This window comes from Poecile atricapillus, chromosome 1, assembly GCF_030490865.1.
Source record: "Poecile atricapillus isolate bPoeAtr1 chromosome 1, bPoeAtr1.hap1, whole genome shotgun sequence".
NCBI lineage: Eukaryota > Metazoa > Chordata > Aves > Passeriformes > Paridae > Poecile > Poecile atricapillus.
Window position 1 is genome coordinate 47915909 of NC_081249.1, and position 23233 is coordinate 47939141.

A 23233-nucleotide genomic window follows, 5' to 3' on the forward strand; every position below is an offset into this window, starting at 1 on the left:
ACATGGCTTGTGTGTGTGCACACATTTGTTTAAAAAAAAATAAAAATAAAAACTAAAAACAGAAGCAAACTGACCAGAATTACTGTCAAACTTGAGCTCTTCAGCATTCAGCAAGCATGTGACTTTCAGATACGCTTCTGATACTAACTTAGTACTGCCATAAGTCTAGAATCTTTCAGTCAATCTCTGCTTTGGGGGAATGATAGCACACTCCTAAACGATTTTTCATAAGTGAAATTCTTGTGGTGTCAGCATGTAGTTCTTGAATTTCAAGCTCTCCTGTATGTTCTAGCGAAGCAGACTGTGAAAGAGTTTATCACTCAATCACTGTATCCAATTCTCTTGCCTCTTACCTCCATATTCCTTTTCCCTCTCTGGTCTTCTTTTCTCACACACCAGCTTCAGTCCCTTTCCCACTACTACATTTTGTTCCCACTTGGGTTCCCTTTTCCACCAATCTCAGTTAATCCTTTTCCCTTCCATTTCTCATTTAAGTCTTTCTACTCTGCCCATACAATTGCCCTCCATTCATCTTTGCCTTTTCTTATTTTGACTTAGACACATCCTCTCTGATCCCAGCTAGAGGCAGTTACCTCTCTGCTCAATCAAAACCAGACTTCTCTTCCCACAATATGTAAGGTTCAGAGGCTCAGCCATTGTCCTTCTTTCCTCCCCCCACCACTGAAGAGAGCTGAATCCAGTGGCCTTCCCCTTCCCTTCTAACTGAAGGCTAAGAATAAAACTCCTCAGGGCACACCAGAAATTGCTCTTTCTCAGGTCCAAGGTTTTCACCAAAAGCAGTCAAGAGCAGCCATAAGGTTGCATTCTACTTTTAATTCTGTAATTCTACTCTGATACAGAACATTTGCGAATGTTCTCTGGGAGCAGAACATCTGAAGTGCCATCCCCTTCAGAACTATAGCCAGCCTAAATATTTTCATACAAGACCATCTCTCCACGCATTTAAAAAATTTAAACACTGTATGTATCAACTGAGCAAACTCATTTTTCAAAAAGTTGTGGTTTGACCAAAACCAAGTAGACTTTGAAGGAAGGGAAAAATAGGTTTCTGTCACAGTGACCTGAACTTGTAAGAAAGAGTAAATAAAAGTTTAATATGACAAGACAAAAAAAATACTTGTTATGTTTTGGAGTTTTGTTTGTTTGTTTCACTTAGCTTTATTCTGGAAATTGGCCGAACCTCAGTCTGAGCTGTCAAAGGAGACTGATTGAAATTGCTGAAATTTGCATTTCATAGGGTTCTAGATGTAAGAACATGAATCTTGCAAGAGCTGCACATCCTGTCTGCAGTGTCACAGGTACTCCACAAGTTAGGGTTCAGGTGGCTAATGCTCCAAATTTGTAATTTCAGAATAAGGGTTTCACTCAGACCAGTATTTCAGCGAAAGTTTTACTTATGTGACAAGCAGTAAGGACAGACTACAAAGAATCCATGCTCCTGTTAGGGCAGATAAAATGTGACAATGAAGATCATCCCCTCACTGCTGAAATTTGGCAAGTCAAATCTCCATAGTTTCCTACCGAATTCAGTCAAACAGATTTGTGTGACACCGTCACTGGTGATGTGACACAAACCCATTTTAACATTAGCTATGCATTTGTGCGCTGTGAGCACTCTGCAGCAGTCAAGGAAGGACCTGCTTCCTGCTGGGTGAGTAAAGGGTTTTTTTCCAGTCACAAGCAGACTGCAGCCAGCAAGATTTTAAATCTATATGATTCAAAATCTATTTGATCTCAAGGAGGAGATTTTTAGTGAAAGCACTGGAAGCCTTTTTTGGGTATAGTATATTATGGTCAATACTACCAGGTAGGAGAATTTCCACATTCCAAACCTTCAGAGAAAAGAAGAAACTTGCTTACAAAACTAACATTTACCACTAACTGCAGATACCAATCATCTGTTTTGAAGACTCTATACTTCATAAGGTTAATTCTTACAAAATCAGACACAGTGAATATAGGCCTATTAATTGTTTACCGCAACTCATGTAGGGGCTTTTTTAAGTACTAACTTAAATTCTTTGAACTTCATTTTCAGTTCAACACTTCTTTGAAATTCAGTATTTAAGTTTCCATAGATCAAATGGGAACTTTTCCTTTTAAAAACTGTCTACATGATTTGGGATGATGACCCTTCCAGACTGTTGAAATTCTCCCTTCCTTTCTAAAGGTCTTTAGAAATTTTTTTGGTTTTACCATCAAAACAATACACTTTAGTGATATCTCCACAAAATAACATTAGTAAGGGATATGTAATTAAAAATTGACAAAATACTGGTTAAACTATTAAAGCAGGGCAAAAATTGGCTTTTAAAGCTGTTTTGACAGCTATGTCTTTTAAAAGACTGAACATGACATGCTTTTTATAGTATTCACAGCTTAAACTATCTAGATAAACCGAAACATCCAAAATACTTAAATCATCAGTGCACCATTATTATAGTAATGAATCATAACATGGGCCCAATTGTTGTAAATAATTAACCTAACACATTTCACAAAACTGAAATATGGCAGAACTATATCACTTACTCGCTGGGCAACTTCAGCTGCAGCAGCTGCCATGGCTGCAGCTTTGGCCTTCTCTGCTTCATCGTATGTAGGAAGAGAGGTAGCTACACTGTATGGAGGTGGTACAGGATAAAACTCATTGTGTGAGTCTGTTCAAAATAAAGAAGTTATTTATTTTTAAACCAGAAAGATGTCAAGAATATTAGCTTTCACATGCACATAATTATTTACCTTTAAAGTATATTTCTTTTTACAGAGGATATTTGGATTTTAAGTTCTTAAAAATATTTTTGAAAGAAAAACTTTTAACAGCTTGATGGTACTTTGAGCTGCTACCCAAGGCAGAAACCTTAACATAGATGCTGGCAAGGAGTCAATAGATTTATGAAGAAAAGAATCATATTTGGTTAGTTATATCCCTAGGCATTCCCAGCAAATGCTTTTTATCCAGTCATACAAAAGATATATATACACAGTAATCTTTCAAAGAAAAAAAGCTTTTAAATATTAGTATCAGTCTGTTACTTCAGTCTGGTAGTAGTCATGCTGTATTGTTATTAGTGTGGCTTTGTTGCCAATTCCAGTTGCTCTCTAAAAATCAGTTTTTCCAAGATTTCAATTTCAACACATTCTTTTAAAAATTGTTCATTCCGTCAAAATGGATCACAGACTTCATTCTTCTGTGTTGTAACACTAAGACATCACATACAGAATAGAATGATTAACAATATTAACTAAAAGTACTTAAAATATTCCTTGAGTTTCCTCCTACAGCAAGCAGTAGCTTGTTAGAAGGCTGTTTACGTGGTAAAGACTTGTCAGCACAGGTCACATGGTCAACAGATTTGTCAGCACACCAACACAAGGATGTTATATATAGGGATAATTCCACACAGCTATGTATTACACTTGCAAACACTGTCTCAAAGATCAGGAACAGGAAACTGTTCTTTTAACAAACCTTTAAAAAAATTAGGTTGGCAGTTACTCCTAAAATATTTACTTGGCATATGGGAGATAAATTCATGCAACTTTATTTAAACAGAAACTCCCATATCCACAAGAAAAGTCAAAATCTCCTAAGAAAGGGAGCAGTGAATAAATGGATAAAGAGACCCATTACTCACTTTTCATGAGAAGTTTTATCAAGAACCTTTAAAGCAAAATTAACCTTTTCATGGCAATATTTTCACCAAACCACATCAAACACTAAAGAAGTCTGAAGAGTTTTCTATAAAGAGGCAATGAAAATTGCTAATGAGGTCTAATAATGGAGCACTACTCAAAGATGTAGATTAAGAATGGAAATTAACTATAAGCAGACAACCTATTAAACTAATTAATGAACATCCATTTAGTGTAGCAATTTGGAATAATCAGAGTAATTTACAAGAGTGTTTCTTTTGAACAAACCAAAGGGCAGCACATCAGAGGACAGTTTTTTACTGCAATTGTGTGTGTGGAGAAAAAAATACATGGCAGCATCAGACCAGTTTGAACCAAGGGCTGATTCACACAGGCTCATCCCTGACAAGCTGCTGAGAAAAAAATACCTGAGGTTGCAGCTGCTTCCACAGCTATGCTACAGTAAGGAGGAGGGGAAGTATCTGCCTCAGGTAAGGCTGCTGTCTGCGGAGGCTGCGGAGTCTCTGCAGACGTCGAAGGCTGCTCAGCTGCTGAAGACTCTGGGGGGTCATCCTCATTGTGGAGCTTAGGAGAAAAACACACACATTTCAGAGGCATTCAGGGAATACTTCCCATGACAACCTAATACTTGCAGAGACATGTTCAAAGAGAGACAGGATTACTCTCATCAACAAAACAAATTATTTACAAAACAGCACATGACCACTTCAAGTAGACCAGCTAAAGTCTTTTAAGCAATCAGCTAAATATTATCTTAACTGCCATGCCTTTTTTTCTTCCTACGAATGGTTTTCTTCTCAGTGATTTTCAGGGAGTCTTAAAAATCTGGAGTTTTCCATGTTTACTACATGGAAAAATACTATTATATGAATATTTTAATACTATTATATTTTTGTTCCTATGTACAGTCATAAAATGTATTAACCTATTTTAAAACCCATCAGATGAGAAATACTGTTTATTGTATTTATCTAGAAGAAAAACAACTAAAACATTTATACTTCTGTAACTGGGACTTTCGTTCTCTTGCATCTTGTCAAAGAGCTTCCCCATGCAAATTCTAAGACTTCTCAAAATATTCTGCTTTTCTTAACACTACGGAAACAATCCTTTCCCTATAAAACTTCAAGTTGCTGGTTTGTTTTTTCTTTCTTGATTAAGATGCAGTTTTTAAAACACATGTACAGTAAAGCATATACAGAAATAAGAATTCAGATAAGGAAGAATATTGATAAGAACTGTGGAATTCAGATCCAGCATCTTTTTTTAGAGAAGACATTTTTGATTATTTTAGCTAACTTGATAGTTCTTAGAATGTATCAAGCTTTTAAAAAGAAAGAGTACTAGAATTTAAAAAGTGCCAGTTCCCAGCAGTGTGAATTACAAGATAAGATGCCTAGAAGGCAAGAACTGAAGCACATGTAAAACCCGGACCAAAAAACAAGATTAAGTTAAACATATCTAAAAGAGGAACTGTATAACCTCAAATTGGTACTTTTTTTACAAACACCCTAGAGCAAAATATTATTTCAGTAACAAATGTTAATAATATAACTACAATTATTTCCTATTAGGTAAAGTATAATCAGATTATCGGGAAAAGTGCCTTCTGAGAAGAACGCTGTATTTCTTATTAAGCAGTATAACACATCAAAATTGTTTTAATATGCAGATTATATCAAAATCCACAGAATGGTCGAGGTTGAAAGGGACCTCTGAGCCCATCTACTTCAACCTCTCAAATCCTGCTCAAGGAGAAGTGCCATGTATGAAACTGGATGTATGAGACCACATCCAAACACCTTTTGAATACCTTCAAGGATAGAGACTACACAGGCTATGCGGAAAACCTGTTTCAGTTCTCAGTCACCTTCATATTACTAAAAATAAGGAAAAGAAAAAAATAAAAAAATGTTTCCTGATGCTCAGAGGTCACCTTCAATATAAATGATAGGTATTTTTGAGGGTTTCTGGGCCCTGTGCAATCAGGTCAGTTAACGCCTAATCAGTGATCCAGAAGTAGCAGTAATATGAGAAATATTTTTAGCCATTTTGAGTAGTTAAAGCCAAAGAAAACAAAAGCACTTCAAAATAATCTAATATGTTCTGGAATACAGAAAGCAAGTGAGAATACAAACCACTCAACTCTAAAAAGGTCAATCAGATCAGTAAAGCAAGCTGAGAGCTAAAAATGTTATGGCTCTAAATGAAATACAATAGTTCACAAGAAAAATCTAGTACTGTAATGGATACAGAAAAAATAAGCCCATTCTTAAAAATAATTTGATTAAGTAAGGTAAAAAGAACAAAAATACTACTGGCATAGTTCTTAAACTAATGGCTGGTACACTGACCCTCACTGGGCATGTGTGTAGAGTTCTGAGTACCCCACTAAAACAATCTGGTCTTTGAGCAGGAGAAAAAATAAAGCGAACTTAAATGGACCTCTGTTACTTCTATTCTTCCTCTCCTGCCCTCGTCTTCTTCCATCACTGCAATTTTCCCCTACCACACCACAGTAAATGCTGTCACTATTCTGAAGATAGAGAGATCCACAAATACATCATTGGTCAGAGTATATTATGCCTAAAAACTTAGCCATTCCCCAGAAGTTTAATTTTACACCTTCTACATGCTTTCTTGAAACTTGTTTTATTCCAAATTATCTCTAATATACTAATAGCAAAGTAATTTAGTAGATGATGGAGTTAACATGAAGATCAGAGAAGAACATGTACATGAGACTTCTTGCCTTCAAAGACAAAGTTAATGAGTCATTCAATGGTTACAGCAACTGCAATTTGGAAATGGAAAAATTCCATCCTAAGGTTTCCTTACAATAGAGACCTGTTAAACCCTTCAGTGCCACTCAAAGTGCCTTCATTTTGTAAGGCTTATATTTAGGAACTAAGTATTTCTATTTATCTTCTCTTCTATTACAGAAGACTCTCAGAAATTCTGAAAAGCACCAAGGTTATCCTAATGCAGGACTTAAAGAAAAATCTTCACCCCTTTTATTTAAAAAAAAACAAAAAAAAAAGCAACACCAAAAATCGCCCACAATAATTTGATTAAGTAGCTTGAGTGTTTACAGCTAGAATAATAAACACAAGTAGTTCCATGAACACAAATTAGCTTTTGTTAGTTCTTGCTCAAGTGTCCTGTGTATCCTACTCTCTCCTCAAGGCAGTACCTTCAGCTCCTTTCAGAGCACTACTTTGCTGGGTTAAAAAACACCAAAACAAAACCCCCCAGCTGCAGCAGAACCTAGCCCCAGTGAAGTGGAAATTTTGCCTGCACCAGCAGGGTAGACAGCAGTGGTTATATCATTTTGTCTTTTAGCAACTCTGCCTTGTCTTCACAGAACACTGACTCTCCTCTCTGGAGTCACCAGCTTGCTTGAAACCAGTAGGAATCCGACTATCTTTGAGCCTCCCCCTTCACGTTTAATTTTGGCTTCTACTGGCGGTAAATTTAGAAGTTATTTTTGGAGACAAGGGAAGAAGAGGCCTGACACCCTTCATAGGCTTCATTGCCATAGAAACCAAGCTAAAAACACCCAGAAAGGAACAGAAAATGTCTGTTTCAAGGCCTTACTTATGCTATGCACTTAAATGTCACCTGAAGCGGCATTTAACATTGAAAGTATATAAATAGTATCCAAGATCTTCTTTGTCCAATATTAAGAATCTTTCACCTAATTTTTAATTGAAGGACTAAGGAAAAGTCACAGTTCATCATCCCAAGCCTCCAATGAACAATTATTTGGTAGCAGGCAACATAGCTGCTTTTGTCAAGATTATGGTCAAAACAACTACCAACAGACAGCTGTAAATTAGTACCTTCCCCTATTCCCTCTCTCACACTTTAAAAGTGGGTGACACTGAAATTTTTTACCTTCATGTTTTACTCTGTACTTGGGGTATCTGGCTGACTATATGGAGCTTCACTATAAAAAGTGAGTACTTTGCTATTAAACACATTACTCTTAAACTGTTAATGCCAGTATTCCAATCCCTGCTTTTGCAGCCCTCAAACGACAGTACATTACAGGCTCATATTCTCAAAAACTATCTATGATAGAACATGTAAAATTCAAAGATCAATTGAGCAGCAATGCCTGTTCTGCCGACAATGACTCAGTCTCATGGTACCTACAAAAGGGTGAAGAGCACAGGAAAATATAACAGTTTCCTTCATATGATTTTTACCCTATATTATCTTTAGTTTCCTTCCCAGAAAAGATCTAAAAAACAGTGATTCACTATTTCATTTCAGAAGAAGCTAAAATCAATGCCAGACCTTTCAGCACCAAAATACCGTAAAAAATACAGCTAGCTTTATTTACTACTTCTACATTAATAATTTCTTTTAAAAATAAATTATTTTTATACAATGTACACAGTTATTCCTTCTACAATTTATTTACTTGAGTCTGTTATTTTGTATAATTATTTCCAAAGTAATCAGATGCAGTGTCTGAAATCAGCTGACAGCTTACAAAGAAACATGACCCACGAGAAAGTGCTTAGAACAGAAGCTTTTACTGAGGGGACAGATGCAGACACTTTAAATGTTTAGGCTTATCAAAATAAAAACTAAAAGTGGAAGAACTCATTCCCTACTTAACACTTTTTATCTATCTGCAGATAGTAAACTGTCTCTCACCTACAGATGTTTGCTTTCTGGGCTAAACAGTTTGCTTCATTTCTGATGAACTGAGTGTAAAAGAGTGGCAATATAAGCAAGGTATTCAATTATGCCATTTAAAAAAAAAAAAATCAGGGGAGAAGGATATAATAAGATGTCTGTTATCACTGGTACCAAAAATACACAAGATTAGAATGATGCTTTCTGATAGTGTATTGAAGTATCGCATGCTAATTCTAGTCATAGTGTACAAACACCACTCAATTTCTGTTACCTGATTTCACATTTCAAAAGCTGCTCTTTACTCCTTTCATAAAATATGATTCATGGAAACCAGTACATTATAAAATTATTGCAACACAATTAACTTCAGCATATTAACAGCATATTGCTCACATTTTAAAAATCCTTTTTTTATAAACATGTTTTTTTCATGCTGCTTACATAATTTCTTGAGTGTAGCACAAAATTATGCAGGGGATACTGCCATACAAATTAAAAAAATAACAAAACCCCAAAGAACTAGCCAGCTTTCTTTTCCTACTTCTTTTAATACCTTTATTACCAGCTCATCTTGTCAAAACGTGACTTTAGGGTAAATTTTAGCTGTGATGGCTCTGTCTGGGGCACCAGAGAGCTACCCAAAATTCTCATTAGCAATCATAAATTACAAAGCACTTTTAACATGTCCTTCTTTCTACCTTTCAAATGAAGTTACATTTTTGAAGAAGCTTTGAGCTTACACTGACGAGTTCATAGGTTCCTCCAAACTGTATTAAAACTAATACAATACACATTGTTGGGCCTAATACTTTGCTTCAAGTAAAACTGTGGAGACAACCAAGTAAATCATGCAAGTTCAACCTTTGTATGCAAAACAGTCCATTGATACATTGATTCCTTCACCCAGAGCAACACTCTCAGCAACTGAGATTTATCTTCTTCACTTGGTAGAAGTTACTTTGGTCCTCTATTATCAATTTTTCAGATCATGACAAAAGGTCAATCAAAAATATCCACTTGCAGCTTCTAGCATTGGAGGGAAAGGCATGACAGACTCAAGATTGCCAGAGCAGTGTACAAAAAACTCGGAAATTTCTGCATTAGATTAATGACTACTGGTACACATGTATTTACTCCACAGAAATCATAAGATTATAAATATGATAGGTGCAACAAACAGTGTGTTAAAAAAAGCGCTATCCTCTTTCAAAAGCTAACTGGGAGCTTTTCACATCTGTGTTTCACCTGATGCTTTAATTTGCTGAAAAATTCAAGTCCTTCTATACTTGCCTACTGGTAGTGATTTGTAAGCCTGCAATGAACTCCTCTCTACAAATGAGGCATGAAAGCAGAGATCTCTTGCTGCATAAAGCTCACACCACTTCAACAAATACAAGCTGCAAATTTAATGCTTGTTCTGTAACCAAATACTGCATTTTTCAGCTTTACTAGTCTAAATCTAGTAAGATTTATTTATCTGTAAAGAGCAAAACCTTAATCTTGGGATTTTCAAAGAAAAAAAAAAGATCTTAAAATTTGATTCTGAACCCATTAGAAAAACATCATGTTTCTTTCTTCAGAATGCCACCTAATAGTATCAACAGGTCATACTATCATCTGCTATTATTTTTAGAAAAACACATAAAACCTATCTCATTAAACCACAATCACCATGAATAGAATCATAGAATGGTCTGTGTTAGAAGGGAGCCCTAAGACAACAGGGTACCAATCCCCCTATCATGGACAAAGACACCTTCCACTAGACCAGGTTGCTCAAAGCTCCCTCCAGCCTAGCCTTGAACACTTCCTCAGATGGGGGGCTCACAACTTCTCTGCACAACATGTTCCAGTGCCTCATACCCTTCACAGGAAACAATTTCTTCCTATATATAATACAAGATAATATATAATACAAACTTACCCTCCCTACAGTTTGAAGCCATTCTCCCATGTCCTATCACTGCACATCCTTGTAAGAAGGCCCTCTCTGGCTTTCTTGCACAGCCCCTTTAGGCACTGTAAGGCTGCCATAAGGGCTCACTTGAGGCATTCTCTTCTTCAGGCTGAGCAATCCAAACTCTCTCAGCCTTTCCTCACAGGAGAGCTGCTTCATTCAGCCCTCTGATCATTTTGGTGTCTCTCCTCTGGACTCACTCCAACAGGTCCATGTCCTCCCTGTGCTGGCACCCCAGAGCTGGATGCAGGGTTCCAGGTGGGGTCTCAGCAGAGCAGAGCAGAGGGACAGAATCCCCTCCCTGGCCCTGCTGCCCACGCTGCTCTGGATGCAGCCCAGGACACCTTTGGCTCTCTGGGCTGGGAGTGCCCATGGCTGAGAATTTTGTGCTTGGGATTGCCCCAGCCCAGGCTCAGGACCTTATACACTGGACCTTGTTGAAATTCATGATGTTTGCATACACCCACCTCTCAAGCCTGTCAAGGTCCTTCTGGGTGGCGTCCCTTCCCTCCAGCATGTCAGCCACACCACACAGCTTGGTGTCATCTGCAAACTTGCTGAGGGCAAGTGCTAAGATCAATCAGCTCTGATTTAGGTCACTAGCAGCCACTGAAAAATCGAAACTAAAACCAATAATCTGTAATTACACTTAGAGAATAATTTTAAGAGCAGAAGAGCTAAATAAATCTTTCTTCAAAATAAGTGTTTTCATTTTATTGCTCATTTGGAAAAAAACATATCCACAACAGCTTTTTGAAAGAAATATTTCACAATTTTCTAGAATACAAGGATTCTTGAGAAAATACGCCAAACAAACCACCTCATATTTTAACTTGCTAGCTTTCTCCTCAATATCAGTTTTTTATCCTGCACAAATAAGGTAGTTTACAACATGTCTTTTTCTTCAAATGTGTATTTTAACAGCAATCTCCCATGAACCCATGCAGACCAACTAGCAGGAAAGTAACTATTTCCAGTTCTCTACCAAATGCGTGTTCTGCTGCAATATAATCCTGGCCACAGCACTCCAGAGAAACACCATCCTCTAATGACTGGTGAAACTTCAGATTAATAAACACTGCACTACTAAGCAATTAAGCTTATAAGGCACTTCAGTAAAATGCAGCAGTGTAGAAAATTTTAGCTACTTTTTGCTTTTATGTATTCAAAACTAAGTGATCAAATCTGACTAGAATTCCTGACTGCACAGAACAGATGCACATAATTTTCTTTTCCTCACCATCCCATCACTTGGCAAGCATCAACTCTCTAACACCCAGATCTAGCAATATCCCTTCATGATAATGAAGTGGGTTGGTTTGGTTTTTTGTTTGTTTTTTTTTTTTCATGAGACATCTCTGCAGAAAGTTTCCAAGAGTAGTTAATATGTCAGAAGGTCAAAGGTGTAAAATCAGCACTAGAAGAAAAAAAACTAACTGAAGTCCACTTCTGCCATTCCACAGCTGGATAGAAATACCAAGTGTGTCTGTTAAACAGGGATTAGATACCATGGAAACCCAGAACCTCTGGAGGCAAACTTTGACTGAAAGGAATCTAGAGATTTATACTGAATGTTGTTGAAAAATGAGTGCCAAAAGAATGGCTTTTCTACCACAGCGAATTTCTTTGCACAAAAATAATCTGTAGCAAGTGAAAGTGTTCCACACTTTCTTTTCAGTTTTAAATTATTTTAGCTCTCTTTTAACTAGGGATCTTTTGGCTATTAATTTTTTCAAGGTTTTTTAAAAGAATGTTATAAATCTGCTTAAAAAAAACCCCCACAAACCAAGTAAAACAACGGCAATCAGGACTTTGTGAAGGAAATGAAAAACATTATAATGTGTGTGTAGATAGATCTATATAGATGTGTTTCTCTGTCCATCCCAATGAGTACCTCACATATAATATTTTACATGCTCGTTCATTTTACACGGATTGCGATTTAGATTTAACCAATTAATTACACATTTAATAGCATGACATACACATCTGCATTCATTCCCTGTGGCTTCTATTGAGATATATTCCTTTCAATCCCTCCCATTAACAGTAAAAGTAGAGCCATTAGTGAATATGAGATCATACTTGGTGTAAATGTGTGAAGTCTTCTGGAAAAGTAAATGTTCTAAGACTAACTATACTACAAATATGGTCTTATTGTTTAAAATATATCCATTTGTCTCCACTTTTTGAAAAAAAATTCTACAAGAGAATTATTCCACAATAATTTTGAACACTGGAATTATGTTATGATTCAAACAGATACATGCTTCATATTTATTGTAAAATTATAAATTGGGAAGTTTCCTAGGATTCTTCCTATTGCATAGTTATAGGAATAGAGAAATTTGCCATCAAAAACTTGATGTCTCTATATAGTGATAACAACAATGGCTGGGATTTTCAAATCTTCACACACACACACATATATATAGTATAATATATGTGTATAAAAAAATGTAGAAAAAAAAATTCTAGAAGAAAAGAATTGATAAAAGCTTACTCTAAAGCTTGAACACGATGAGGTATTGCAACTCTGATCTACCCCAGAACGTAGAAGTTACTAAAAACATTATCACCTACCATGTAGCCTTCTGTTTGTCAAATAGTAACTTGAGAACTGCTTGAGGAACTGGTTTAAATTCTATAAACAAAGTATAATATGAGATTTTCCTCCCTGAACACTTTCTAGATAGAAGAAACTCAGTAACAAAACAGAGGCATGTTGCCGAGACCAGAGGTGAGTCTAAGGGCACGTTCTGTCTCAACACAATCATCAGCACAGAAGCGTTAATCACTTCTTTGACATCCATTTTCCTCAGACTCCTCAATATGCACAGCAGTTCCATTACAGCTGGTAAAGTGCACATCTCTGCCTATTCCACTTGCATCTGTTAGGGATTTGGTGCACGTGAGTTTGTTTTCTTGAATCTGCTGTATATAATCTGCCTGTGTAATCCTGTGTATCAACAAACTGCATGTTTGCTTCTCCTTGTGGACTTTCTTTTCTAAATCAAAACTCTGTGAGCACTCTGCAATCTTAATATTACACAATTTGGTGAATAACAGCTCCACAACTGCTTTACCCACTGCCTTGGTGACTCTGTAAGTGCCGGTCACTTCCAATTCCCACCATCTATTTCATACCACTTTTAAGAAGTCCGCTTCCCCTTCCTTTCTGTAGCTCCCCTTGTACCACCCAAAACTGCAGACAGCATCCAACATACAGGCAGGTCCTGTGTTTCATACAATGATACTTGCTGTTCATTCTCCCTATATTCCCTAAAGATGGACAGCATTGCATCAGGATTTGTTTGCAGCTGCCACTAACCAAACCAGCACAAACCACCAGTCTCAGGTGGTTATACGTTTTTACTCAGCAGCAGCTTTATAGAGTCAGTACAGAAAGTAGATCCTGGTCGTTCTTAAGTCACACAGAAAATACACAACACATAAACTGTAAAAGTAGAGGGAAGAGGAAAGCCTGTAAAATTAGGAAACGTGACCAAGAGCAGACTCGATATTCAACAATTAGTTCCAGTTTCTATTTTAGCCTATGCATTGCAGCCATTCACTTGGGCTGCAAAATTCAATGTTGACTGAAAAAGCTGAATATTACTCTAAATGTTATAGTTTCATTCAGTTTCATTCAGTTAAAGTGCAATGGGAAAGCCCAAGCACAAAAACTTCTCGAATACAATGCAGGAGAACGCTGACATGATAAACTTTACAAGCAAGTAACAAAGATGAAGAAGAGCTTCTTCCTGGAAATGTATTATGGAAATTGAACTGCAGAAGCAGCATAGTTTCACCTCAAGCCCCTGATTTGAAAGAAGTAAGAAAAAAAGGACCTGTTTGTGTCTCCGTATCATGCATAAGCGTCATTGAAAATTCTTCTGAAAAAAATATGAAAAGCTTTAAAACTCTTAAGTCTATTGACAACCCAGGAATTTTATTGCATGTGTACTTAAATAAAGTCAGCTCAGCAGAACAGTTTCCGACTCAAAAATATGACTCAGTAGCCCAGAATGAAATCATTAATTAAATAAAATTTAATTCAGAGGATACTATTAATCAATAAGAGCAAACTCTATTCTTATTAGCAGGTCAGTTATGCTTGACTTTTCCAGTATAACCCATCTTCTTAGTAACTGGAAACAGAGTAGTTGAGCTCCTCAACTTACAGAGATAATACAGACAAATTTCAACAGCTTAAAAAAAACACACAACACCAGCTGAACACACCTACTTGTGAATTGCAAGAACAGGCCCTACTGAAAAGATTTCCATTTTGATTTGCAACTTGTACAACCCTTACAAACATTCAAGGTCCTGCCTTTAAAAAAAAAGCATGTTTAGCTCTCAACAGGTAATTGGGAATTTTTTCAGCACTACTCTTAGAGTCCTGACTGAGCATTTTAAAGCAATCCTACGAAGTATGTGGCACAAGGGACAATGCTCTGGACATCTCAATTGCCAGCAAGATGATGTACACAGCTGAAAGCAGGCACTTTCCAGCAGGTTGGGTAATTGTAAGGCAGCTAAACAAAATCAAAAAGCAGCAGTCCAAGAAGTTCACCTCTTTGGAAGACATCAGAACATGACAAGATCAGTGCTTTCTAAACCATAGAAAGTATTTTCAGGAGGAAAGGAAAAAAAAACAAAACAAACAAAACAATAAATAAAAGTAAATATTGAGGCACACAAGAAAGCAAGATAACTACACTGCTCAACATCAGCTGTGGCCTAGCCCTGCAGGGTTTTAGTGGCCAGCTCCTCTATTTGACTTATGCACTCATTCTATAACCTGGAACAGATTTTAAAGAGCAAACAGCTTGTGCAAGTCCTTTTCCTAACCATTTATTCCATGTATTTGATGCAAGTCAATTTTATGACCACAACTCTGGAGATTCAGTTAAGAGCCTTAATGCTTCAGTACATTCCTTTAAAAATACCTTAAGGACTGTTAAATTTCAAGATATGACAATTGATTCATAAATACCATGATCAAAATGGACAATTTGCCTCAGTATCACCCAAGACCCCTATCCCAATTGTTTCATGTTTTACCAAAGGTATCACTTATTCCTCAAAAATATATGTTAATTACACTAACCATTACCAAAGCAATGTTTAACCACGAGTTTGCACCACTTCAAAATAACCCTAAACTTCTTTCCTGCAGGAAGGAAACAACTGCTACTATAAGTATCCTCTTTTCAATAACCTTTCCTCAAGGCTGCTCTACATAACCTTTTCAGATCAACCAGGGAAAAGCAAAAGCATGTTCAATATCTCAAGCTACGTATACATCTTTACCAAGGACATGATTCTGACCTCCCCTACAAGATCAATCAGTAAACATTTATAGGATTACTTTCAACAGTGTTCAAATAGTGTTCAAAGCTAAAATGGACAAACCACGTTTGTGAATATGTTGAGTTACCCTGCAATAGTAGGGACACCAACTTTTTCTCCATTTTTTTACAGGAAGCCCACATTTTACAAGTAAGAAGGTGACAAATCTTCGCCAAGCATCTAGCAACAAAAGAAAAAGAAAGATGGGTTTACAAAGAAAAATAAACCAATATGCAGCTTATTGCAGATATTATTGTGTCTACACCACTCAGAGTCTGGTGGATTTTTTTTTAATTGTTCTGTGTATTCCAAACACAGCTAGAGGCACAACCATGGATGAGGTTGGGGGACATAATATCCAATGTTTTAGCTATGGAGTGGTTAAGGAATAAATTAGACTATCTCAGTTTTAGGCTAATCTTAGCCTATGATAATGGAAACAATACTTAAGTGGAATAAACAGTTAAATGTTAAAATGGAAATATATTTTTCACTTTCACTGTAAATCAGACATGCTCTGAGTGCAGGCTGTGCCTGACAAGACTTAAGCACAAACCAGAAAAAGTTAGTCATTCTCATTTAAAAACACAGCTGGTGAAGGGGGTGCCCAATTTACTAAAATCAGTTACTTGTGACAGTACTTGCCCAGGAAGTGGGAGACCTAAGCCTGAGGCAGCTCAAACCCACAGTCTTGGCTCTGCATTAGTTCAGTTTCAGTAGGAAAAGTTGGCAGTGCCTCTCCAACTTAACAAGTTGCCAATTTTTTCATTCTTTTTTAACTCAATCTCTTCAGATTTCTTTTCTTCTTCATTTGAAAATGGCTTCCCTGATTTGAGTGTACTGGTATATGTTCATTCCCCTTTTCAAAACAGCTAGAAATCTAGGAGATTTGAGGCTATTTAGAAAATACTGAAACCTCTGAAACCGAGTTCTCACAAAGTTAGGTGTGACGACATTACCAGTTGCCACATCTTCCATGTTTTGTCAACACTCTCACAGGGAGGAAAGTTTCAAAATATGCCTGTAATTAGCCATTTGTCAAAAGTAACTCGTTTTCCCCATCTGGAAGACCACTACTCGCATTTTGTATTAATGCAGTGCTTGATTTCTGAGATTTTGATGTAGTCCCTACCACATTTTTTAGACACAAATGAGCTGAGAGAAGGCTTAATTTCTCTTTTTTTAAGTACCAAGGAAAGAACATCTAGTTTGGCCATAACACAGCTGAATCCTGCTCAGAACTCTGCTATTTGAAGTCATTTAATTCATGTTACTGAACTTTCCTAATAGGATTAGAACACTTACTACATGTGACATGCATGCCACAGCCTGAAGCTGCCTTTTTATATTACGTGACTTCACGTCACTGCACAGATCAGGTACCTCTTTCTTCGGGCTTCAAACATCTTTTAAAAATCCCCCAGTTTCACAGTTGAGGGGGGCTCAGCCACACCAAGATCTCGCTGCCACTAGAAAGGTCAGTCCTGTTGCCAACCTCTCCTCCTGCACTACCTTTGCACAGATCAAACCTTAGATTCTGGCCTACCAGAATCTTCACCTTTGGTGAAAAACCTGAGTGGAGCAACCCAGGTACATTTTGCTGGTTTTACTTTTTTTTTTTTCCCCCCCTCCCTCAATATGGTAAAGCTTATGAAACTATGCAAATTCACATGCAAAACTGCTTAGGTCATTCTGTGCCCACACCAAAAAGAAAGGAAACTGCCTATATAAAAACCCAGAAAGTTACTGTAACCACTGATATTCCTGGTGTAGCAGTAAGCCAGGGTTTCCTCCATTGAATCAGCTGCAGAACAGGGTGTTACGCCTGTGGCCCTCCAAGAGATTCAAAAATCAAGGAGTAATGGTAATACACAGTTAAACAACCTTGCTTTAAATTTATACAAAAAATATTGTACATGTCTTGTACCTCAGCACCTTTACGTAGAAGCAACATCCAGTGAGATTTGAAGTTTATTTTCTTGTTTGTATAAAATGAGAAAGTACTTATATATTTAACCAAAAGGTAAGAAAAAAGAAACAAAAAAAAAAAAACGTAAAATGTAGTCCTTTAAGTATTAACTGCATCCCTACCATATCTGCAAATGTCTCATTTAAAAATTTTCTTGTTTGTCGCAGGATTCTTCATTAAAAATAGCAAAAAAAATGTTTACAAAAATATTAAAGCTATTCCTTCAAGAGAGAAACTACTGTTTAATAGAGAAAATTGCAACAGGTTAAGTGCTACAAAAACAGAAATTTTAAATGGCTAATATTAAAAACAACAACTAAGTCCAAAAAACAACTAAGATGCAATGACAGATCATTGTCTGAAAGCATTTTTTACCCAATTTCAGGAGATCCTCATTTGCTTTTCTAAGCCATTAAAAGTCTAAACTGGGTGTTTCATGTGTAAAAAGTCAGTGTAATAAAAAATTGTGTCTTCTTATGATTGAGGTTCTTTCCACTGAAAATATCTGTGCAACTGTCACAGGCAAACAACTGTAACACTTATTAGGTAATGCACCTTTTCTCAGTACTTTTCAGTATTATAAACTTAGTCCTCCAGATGCAGAATTTTATCTTCCAGTTACAACATCACCCCATATTTGTGGAAAGCAACAGAATTTCCCTAAGCTAGCTTGAGCTGCTCAGTAACACCAATTACATAAGAGTTTTCATAAGACAATAAATACCATAGAAAATACAGTAGATATATAGATATAAGCTAGCAGTCTTACATCAAAGCCATAGAATTACCTACATTTGAGAGTTTATTTGCCAATCACTATTAGGCTCAGTCCCCAGAAAAGAAAGGAGGAGGAGATTTTTCTTTGTTCTCATTTCCTGTGTAGGTTGACTTTCATGAGAGTTACAAAGACAACTTGACTTTGATCAAGGTTTTTAGCCAAGTAACATTGGGAGAGTAAAGAGTCAGCAACAATGGAGGTAACAGATACAGAAAATAAAGCCTTATCCGAGTTTGTGTTTTGCTATAGTGTAGAATTTTCATCCCTTAGCCCCATTTCTATAAGCACACACAACTTACACTTATACAAGACTAACATCCCTTTAAAAAAGACGATTCATTGATAGTGCTGTACAACAGTAGGCTGCCATCAGTCCTGCCTCAACCATCACTGACAAACCCCACCAAAACCAAGTGCTATAGTGGCATGGCAAGTTCAGTAACAGCTGAACTGAAATCCCTGTGGAGAGCTGCCTTTGGCTCCACCCAGATTGGTTTGTTACCTTCCCATTTTACCATTTACCAATTTAGCTCTGACCAAACCCTAAGTCAAAGACTCAAGACGACCTGACCTCAAACTGCTTACCCAAAACTTTAATCAAGAAAGACTGGTTATTATAATTCATGAGCAGTACAGCTTGTAAGTCCTACAGCCTTCAGTACAATTTCTGTGCCTAAATCACTCAGATGCACGTGAAGTCTTCCCTCATGACTCAGTTATCTGGAAAGCGACGCTTCCAAGTAAAAAAAGGCAATCTCGAGCTTTAATGCTTAGTTGCTTTCTCAGTTTTATGTGCTGCAGAAAACAGCTGCATTTCCTCCTCTTTGTTTCAGTACAGACTCACAAAGCAATCACTTTTTCTGCAAACAAGCTGGACTAGAAGCAGACATTTCAGACAAGATAGTAATGCTATTAAGGTCAGATGACAAAGAACTAGAAGGTAAAAACAATCAGAAGAATGATTACTGAAGAATATTTATTATAATTTTCCTAAACTTGATGCCTTATCCAACAAAGAGCAGAATAGGGGAAGAAAGAAAAAATACAGCAATAAGTAAATGATACAGCTGAACTGACTTATAACTGCAAGAATTATCAAATGTACACATTAAGACACATTTACCAACAGGAATGCAGTCATTCAAGTGACTAAGGAAAAGACAAAAGGAAGTAAAGCAAGACAACAAAGGTTGGCTAATTTTCTTCTAATGTCATACTCCTGCAGGGAAGCATGACAAATTCTTACCCATCAATTATTTGTCTTTTTGCCCTACGAAGAGAGACAAAACAGGAGTGCCAGAAAGCAATACAAATGACACATGCCCGCGGCAGATAGTTACGTAATGCTGACGTACTGCCTGCTCTTTGCTCACAACACTTACTTTGCTGCAATTCCAAGTACAAGCTTTTAACAGCTGCCCGGTTTTGAACACTTTTAAACTGCTTTGTAAATAAAATGCAGACACACAAAGAAGAACAAGATACAGAATGAAGCTTAAGAGATATTTCCAACAGAGATAAAAATAAGAAACGCTGAGGATTAGCTTTATGATGAGACATTTTCTTTTTCATAAGAAGTCATAGAACTGGCTTTTTTTGCTAAAACTCTAAACTAAATTGCCTGCCAGTCTAAAGCCTTTTAGTTTAACTTACTTAGAAGAAACCACAAATAAAAAGAGAAAGCTCCTTCAACTTCACTGAAGTGCTACTGCCAGGAACAGAAACACAAGTCAGTAATTATTTCGATAATAATACACACCTAGAAATCTTTCTATTTACAAGAGAACTTGACCTGAATAGAGTCCAACAGATCAGCCAGAAGTAAAGGCAGAATGGGTACAAACAGGGCCAAAAGGTATTTATTATTAATCATGGGAGAAAGAAAAAAAAAACAAACCAATACAGTGAACACAGCAGAACTGGCCAGATTTCATAAACTAAATTCATAAAACATTTATAAAATGTGGTATTAGCCATATTAAGTAATTTTTTTCCTACATTTTGTCTTCAAAAGCTAGGACACTACCATAAAATCTGCGATGATCTATTGCTCAGTACCTATCACAGCCATTATGTAAGCAAATACATCACAACACTTAAGATCACATGCTTGAATAATCAGCTGCTAATTAAGTATATCTGCAATTGCCTTGTTCCTTCCTTTCTCTGACCCAAAACAGTAAGTAAACAACATTACAAAAATCTCAGTCTTCAGCAGTCAGATATAACAAAGAAACTAAAACAATACACTCCTTCCTGTGGGGCAGTAATCAGTAAGGCTGTATTTTAAACTCTGGAGCACAGCAGACTGATTTACAAAAAATGACTACACAATTTAATATACATAACAAACTGAGGAGGCCAACTCATGGAGTCAAACATTAAGATAAGCACTTTTGGGAGGCCACACCAAAGAATGTTTATCCAAAGATGGGCATCAGCAGCATCACTGGAAGTTCTTAATAAGCATAAGATAAAAACATTACAGAGACAAATTAGTTCTTCATGTGGTTTTTTTGTACTCCTTTGAGTAACTAAATTAAAGTCTCCCTTCTACCTGCCTGACCTCTAAGAACATGTATTCAAGGCCTTTTAAAACATGCCCAGGTCACCTCAGGCCTCAAGGAAGACAGTGTTTGTAGGCTCTCAAGAAAATGCTCTCCCAGCATTTTCCTTCTCTGTCGCAGAGAAGAAGGAATGACTTTAGGACTTCTACTGATTTCAAGTCATGGAAGCACAGTGCCAGAAAAGAAGTGTGCTAGAAATCACTGACCCATAAAGCAGTTGGTGACCAACTACCATCCTAAAAGGCATATGTCACAGGGTGCATGGTGTGTTCATCACCCCTATGACAATCCCCGTACCTAAGTGCCCAAAAGCAGACAGAAATTTAAATCCTCTAAGACTATCACAATAAATATTCCAAATACAATAAAAGTGTTTCCTATTATTTTTTCTTAAAACATAACCTGGGAACAATCTGAATATAAATACCAGTATTTACATATGCACAGACATTAAGTGTGATTACTTCTGTGGACATTTTTTTCACTACTCTGTAAAACACAAACACTAAGATAAATAATTCAGGACTTAGCTAGAAGATTGCAGTAGAAATTTGAATCACAGAGAGTAAAAAAGATTTCAGACTTTCTTATCTTTACATTCATAGCAAAGATATAAAGTACAAGGAACTTAGGGATAAAATTTAAACTTTTGAGGTGACTGACTGCACCCAAGTCATTTTTACACCCAATAATCAGAAAAGCTTATATATTTTGAGTATAATTGACCTTAAGCTAGTGACTGAAAGATTTATGTAACTGACATTAAACTCATGACTGCGAGAAACAAACAGGACAATCAATTCGGGCAGGATGAAAATCTTTGTATCCTAAGTGATTGCTTCTGTGCTTAAGTTCAGGAACCAAAGAAAAATTGGTCTCAGTGACCCACAAAGCTGCAGACCGCTCTTGAGAAGTGTGCCGGTGCATATGCATACACACATACACACACACTGAAGGTCAGTCTCCTCCCTGCATTTCACACTTCCCTCCCTCTAATCTTCACACAGGCCTTGCACTCTATCCCTGTGCCAGACAGCTACTAGCTTCTAGAAATCCCAAGCTTTCAGAGGTTGGCTCTGAAAGCGGCACGTTCTTAGCGGAGCCAAGGACCCCTGCCCCTTCCTCCCCCGGCTGCTCCGCACTGCCGCGGCGCGCCCCGCTCTCCTCCTCGGCCGCACTCCCGGCAGGGGGAGGCGCCCGGGAAAACCCGCCGAGCCCGGCCCGGGACCGGCCGTCGCGGGAGCAGAGAGTGGGACGGACAAAGGTGGCTTTCCGAACCGGCCGACAAACAGCCCCCTCCGAGGCCGGGGCAGCCGGGGGGCCGAGGGGGGCAGCCCCCGCCGCCCGACCAAGGCCCGGCTGTAGGAGCCCCTCCGTGGGACGGGCCGCGCTTAGCCCCGGTCCCGGTCCTTGCCAGACCCCCGCACGTAGAGGCGGGGGCAGGGCGCCCCGGTCGCACCGTGCCCCGCCGCGCCGGCCCGAGGGGCGGGGGGAGGCGAGCGGGGCCTCGCCGGGGACGCCGCACTCACCACTTGGTAGCGGCTGACGGGCTGGTGGTCCATCCTGGCCACCCGCCGACACGCACGGGCGCGGCCGCAGCTCCTCCGACCTGGCGCCGCGTCGCTCGGTCCGTCCTTCCTTTCCTTCTTTCCTTCTTCCTTCCTTCCTCCCCCTTGCCCGTTCGCCCGGCGCCGCCGCCGCCCGGCCCGGCCCTGCCCTGCCCCGCTGAGGCCGCCCCCCGCCCGCCCCCGCGGCGGCGGAGCCGGGACAGGCCCCGCCCCGCCGGGAGCCGCGTTGGCTCTGCCGGGGCTGGGCGTGAGCGGCCTCCGGGCCTGGCCGCTCTCAGCTCGGGGCCGCTCTCAGCTCGGGGCCGCTCTCAGCTCGGGGCCGCTCTCAGCTCGGGGCCGCTCTCAGCTCGGGGCCGCTCTCAGCTCGGGGCCGCTCTCAGCTCGGGGCCGCTCTGCCGGGATCGGGGCTGCTTCGTCCTTCCCCTCTCCTCTCGGCAGCGCTGTTCTGTGGGGCTGTTACGTCCCAAGCCCAGGCCTTGCCTAGATATTTATCACTATTGATCACCCTGGGGCAGTGAGAAATACAGTATGGCACAGAAGACATCTTGGGGACCCGGAGAGCGATTTTGAATAGGCATCTACCTAAAGTGATTAAGAATCCTGAGCCCGTTTGCCTGCTGTTCCTGGGAAGGCAAAGCACCGTTCCATGGCAAGGAAATGAGATTTTCCTCTTCTCTCTTCCTCCTACAACTAAATGTTCAGATG

General features: G+C 38.6%; 1 protein-coding gene across 2 annotated transcripts in view; it reads right to left on the minus strand.

Annotated features, from left to right (window-relative positions):
- Nucleotides 1-22675, minus strand: part of NDFIP2 (Nedd4 family interacting protein 2) — a 45320-nt gene extending 22645 nt beyond the window's left edge. For both annotated transcript variants that reach the window (XM_058850996.1, XM_058850988.1), the window contains exons 1-3: nucleotides 22490-22675; nucleotides 4086-4242; nucleotides 2554-2681 (exon numbers count right to left, since the gene is read on the minus strand). In XM_058850996.1, the coding sequence (XP_058706979.1) occupies nucleotides 2554-2681; nucleotides 4086-4242; nucleotides 22490-22522 (318 nt within the window). In that variant the 5' untranslated portion in view covers nucleotides 22523-22675. The remainder of the gene's footprint in view (nucleotides 1-2553; nucleotides 2682-4085; nucleotides 4243-22489) is intronic.
- Nucleotides 22676-23233: the final 558 nt, after the last annotated feature.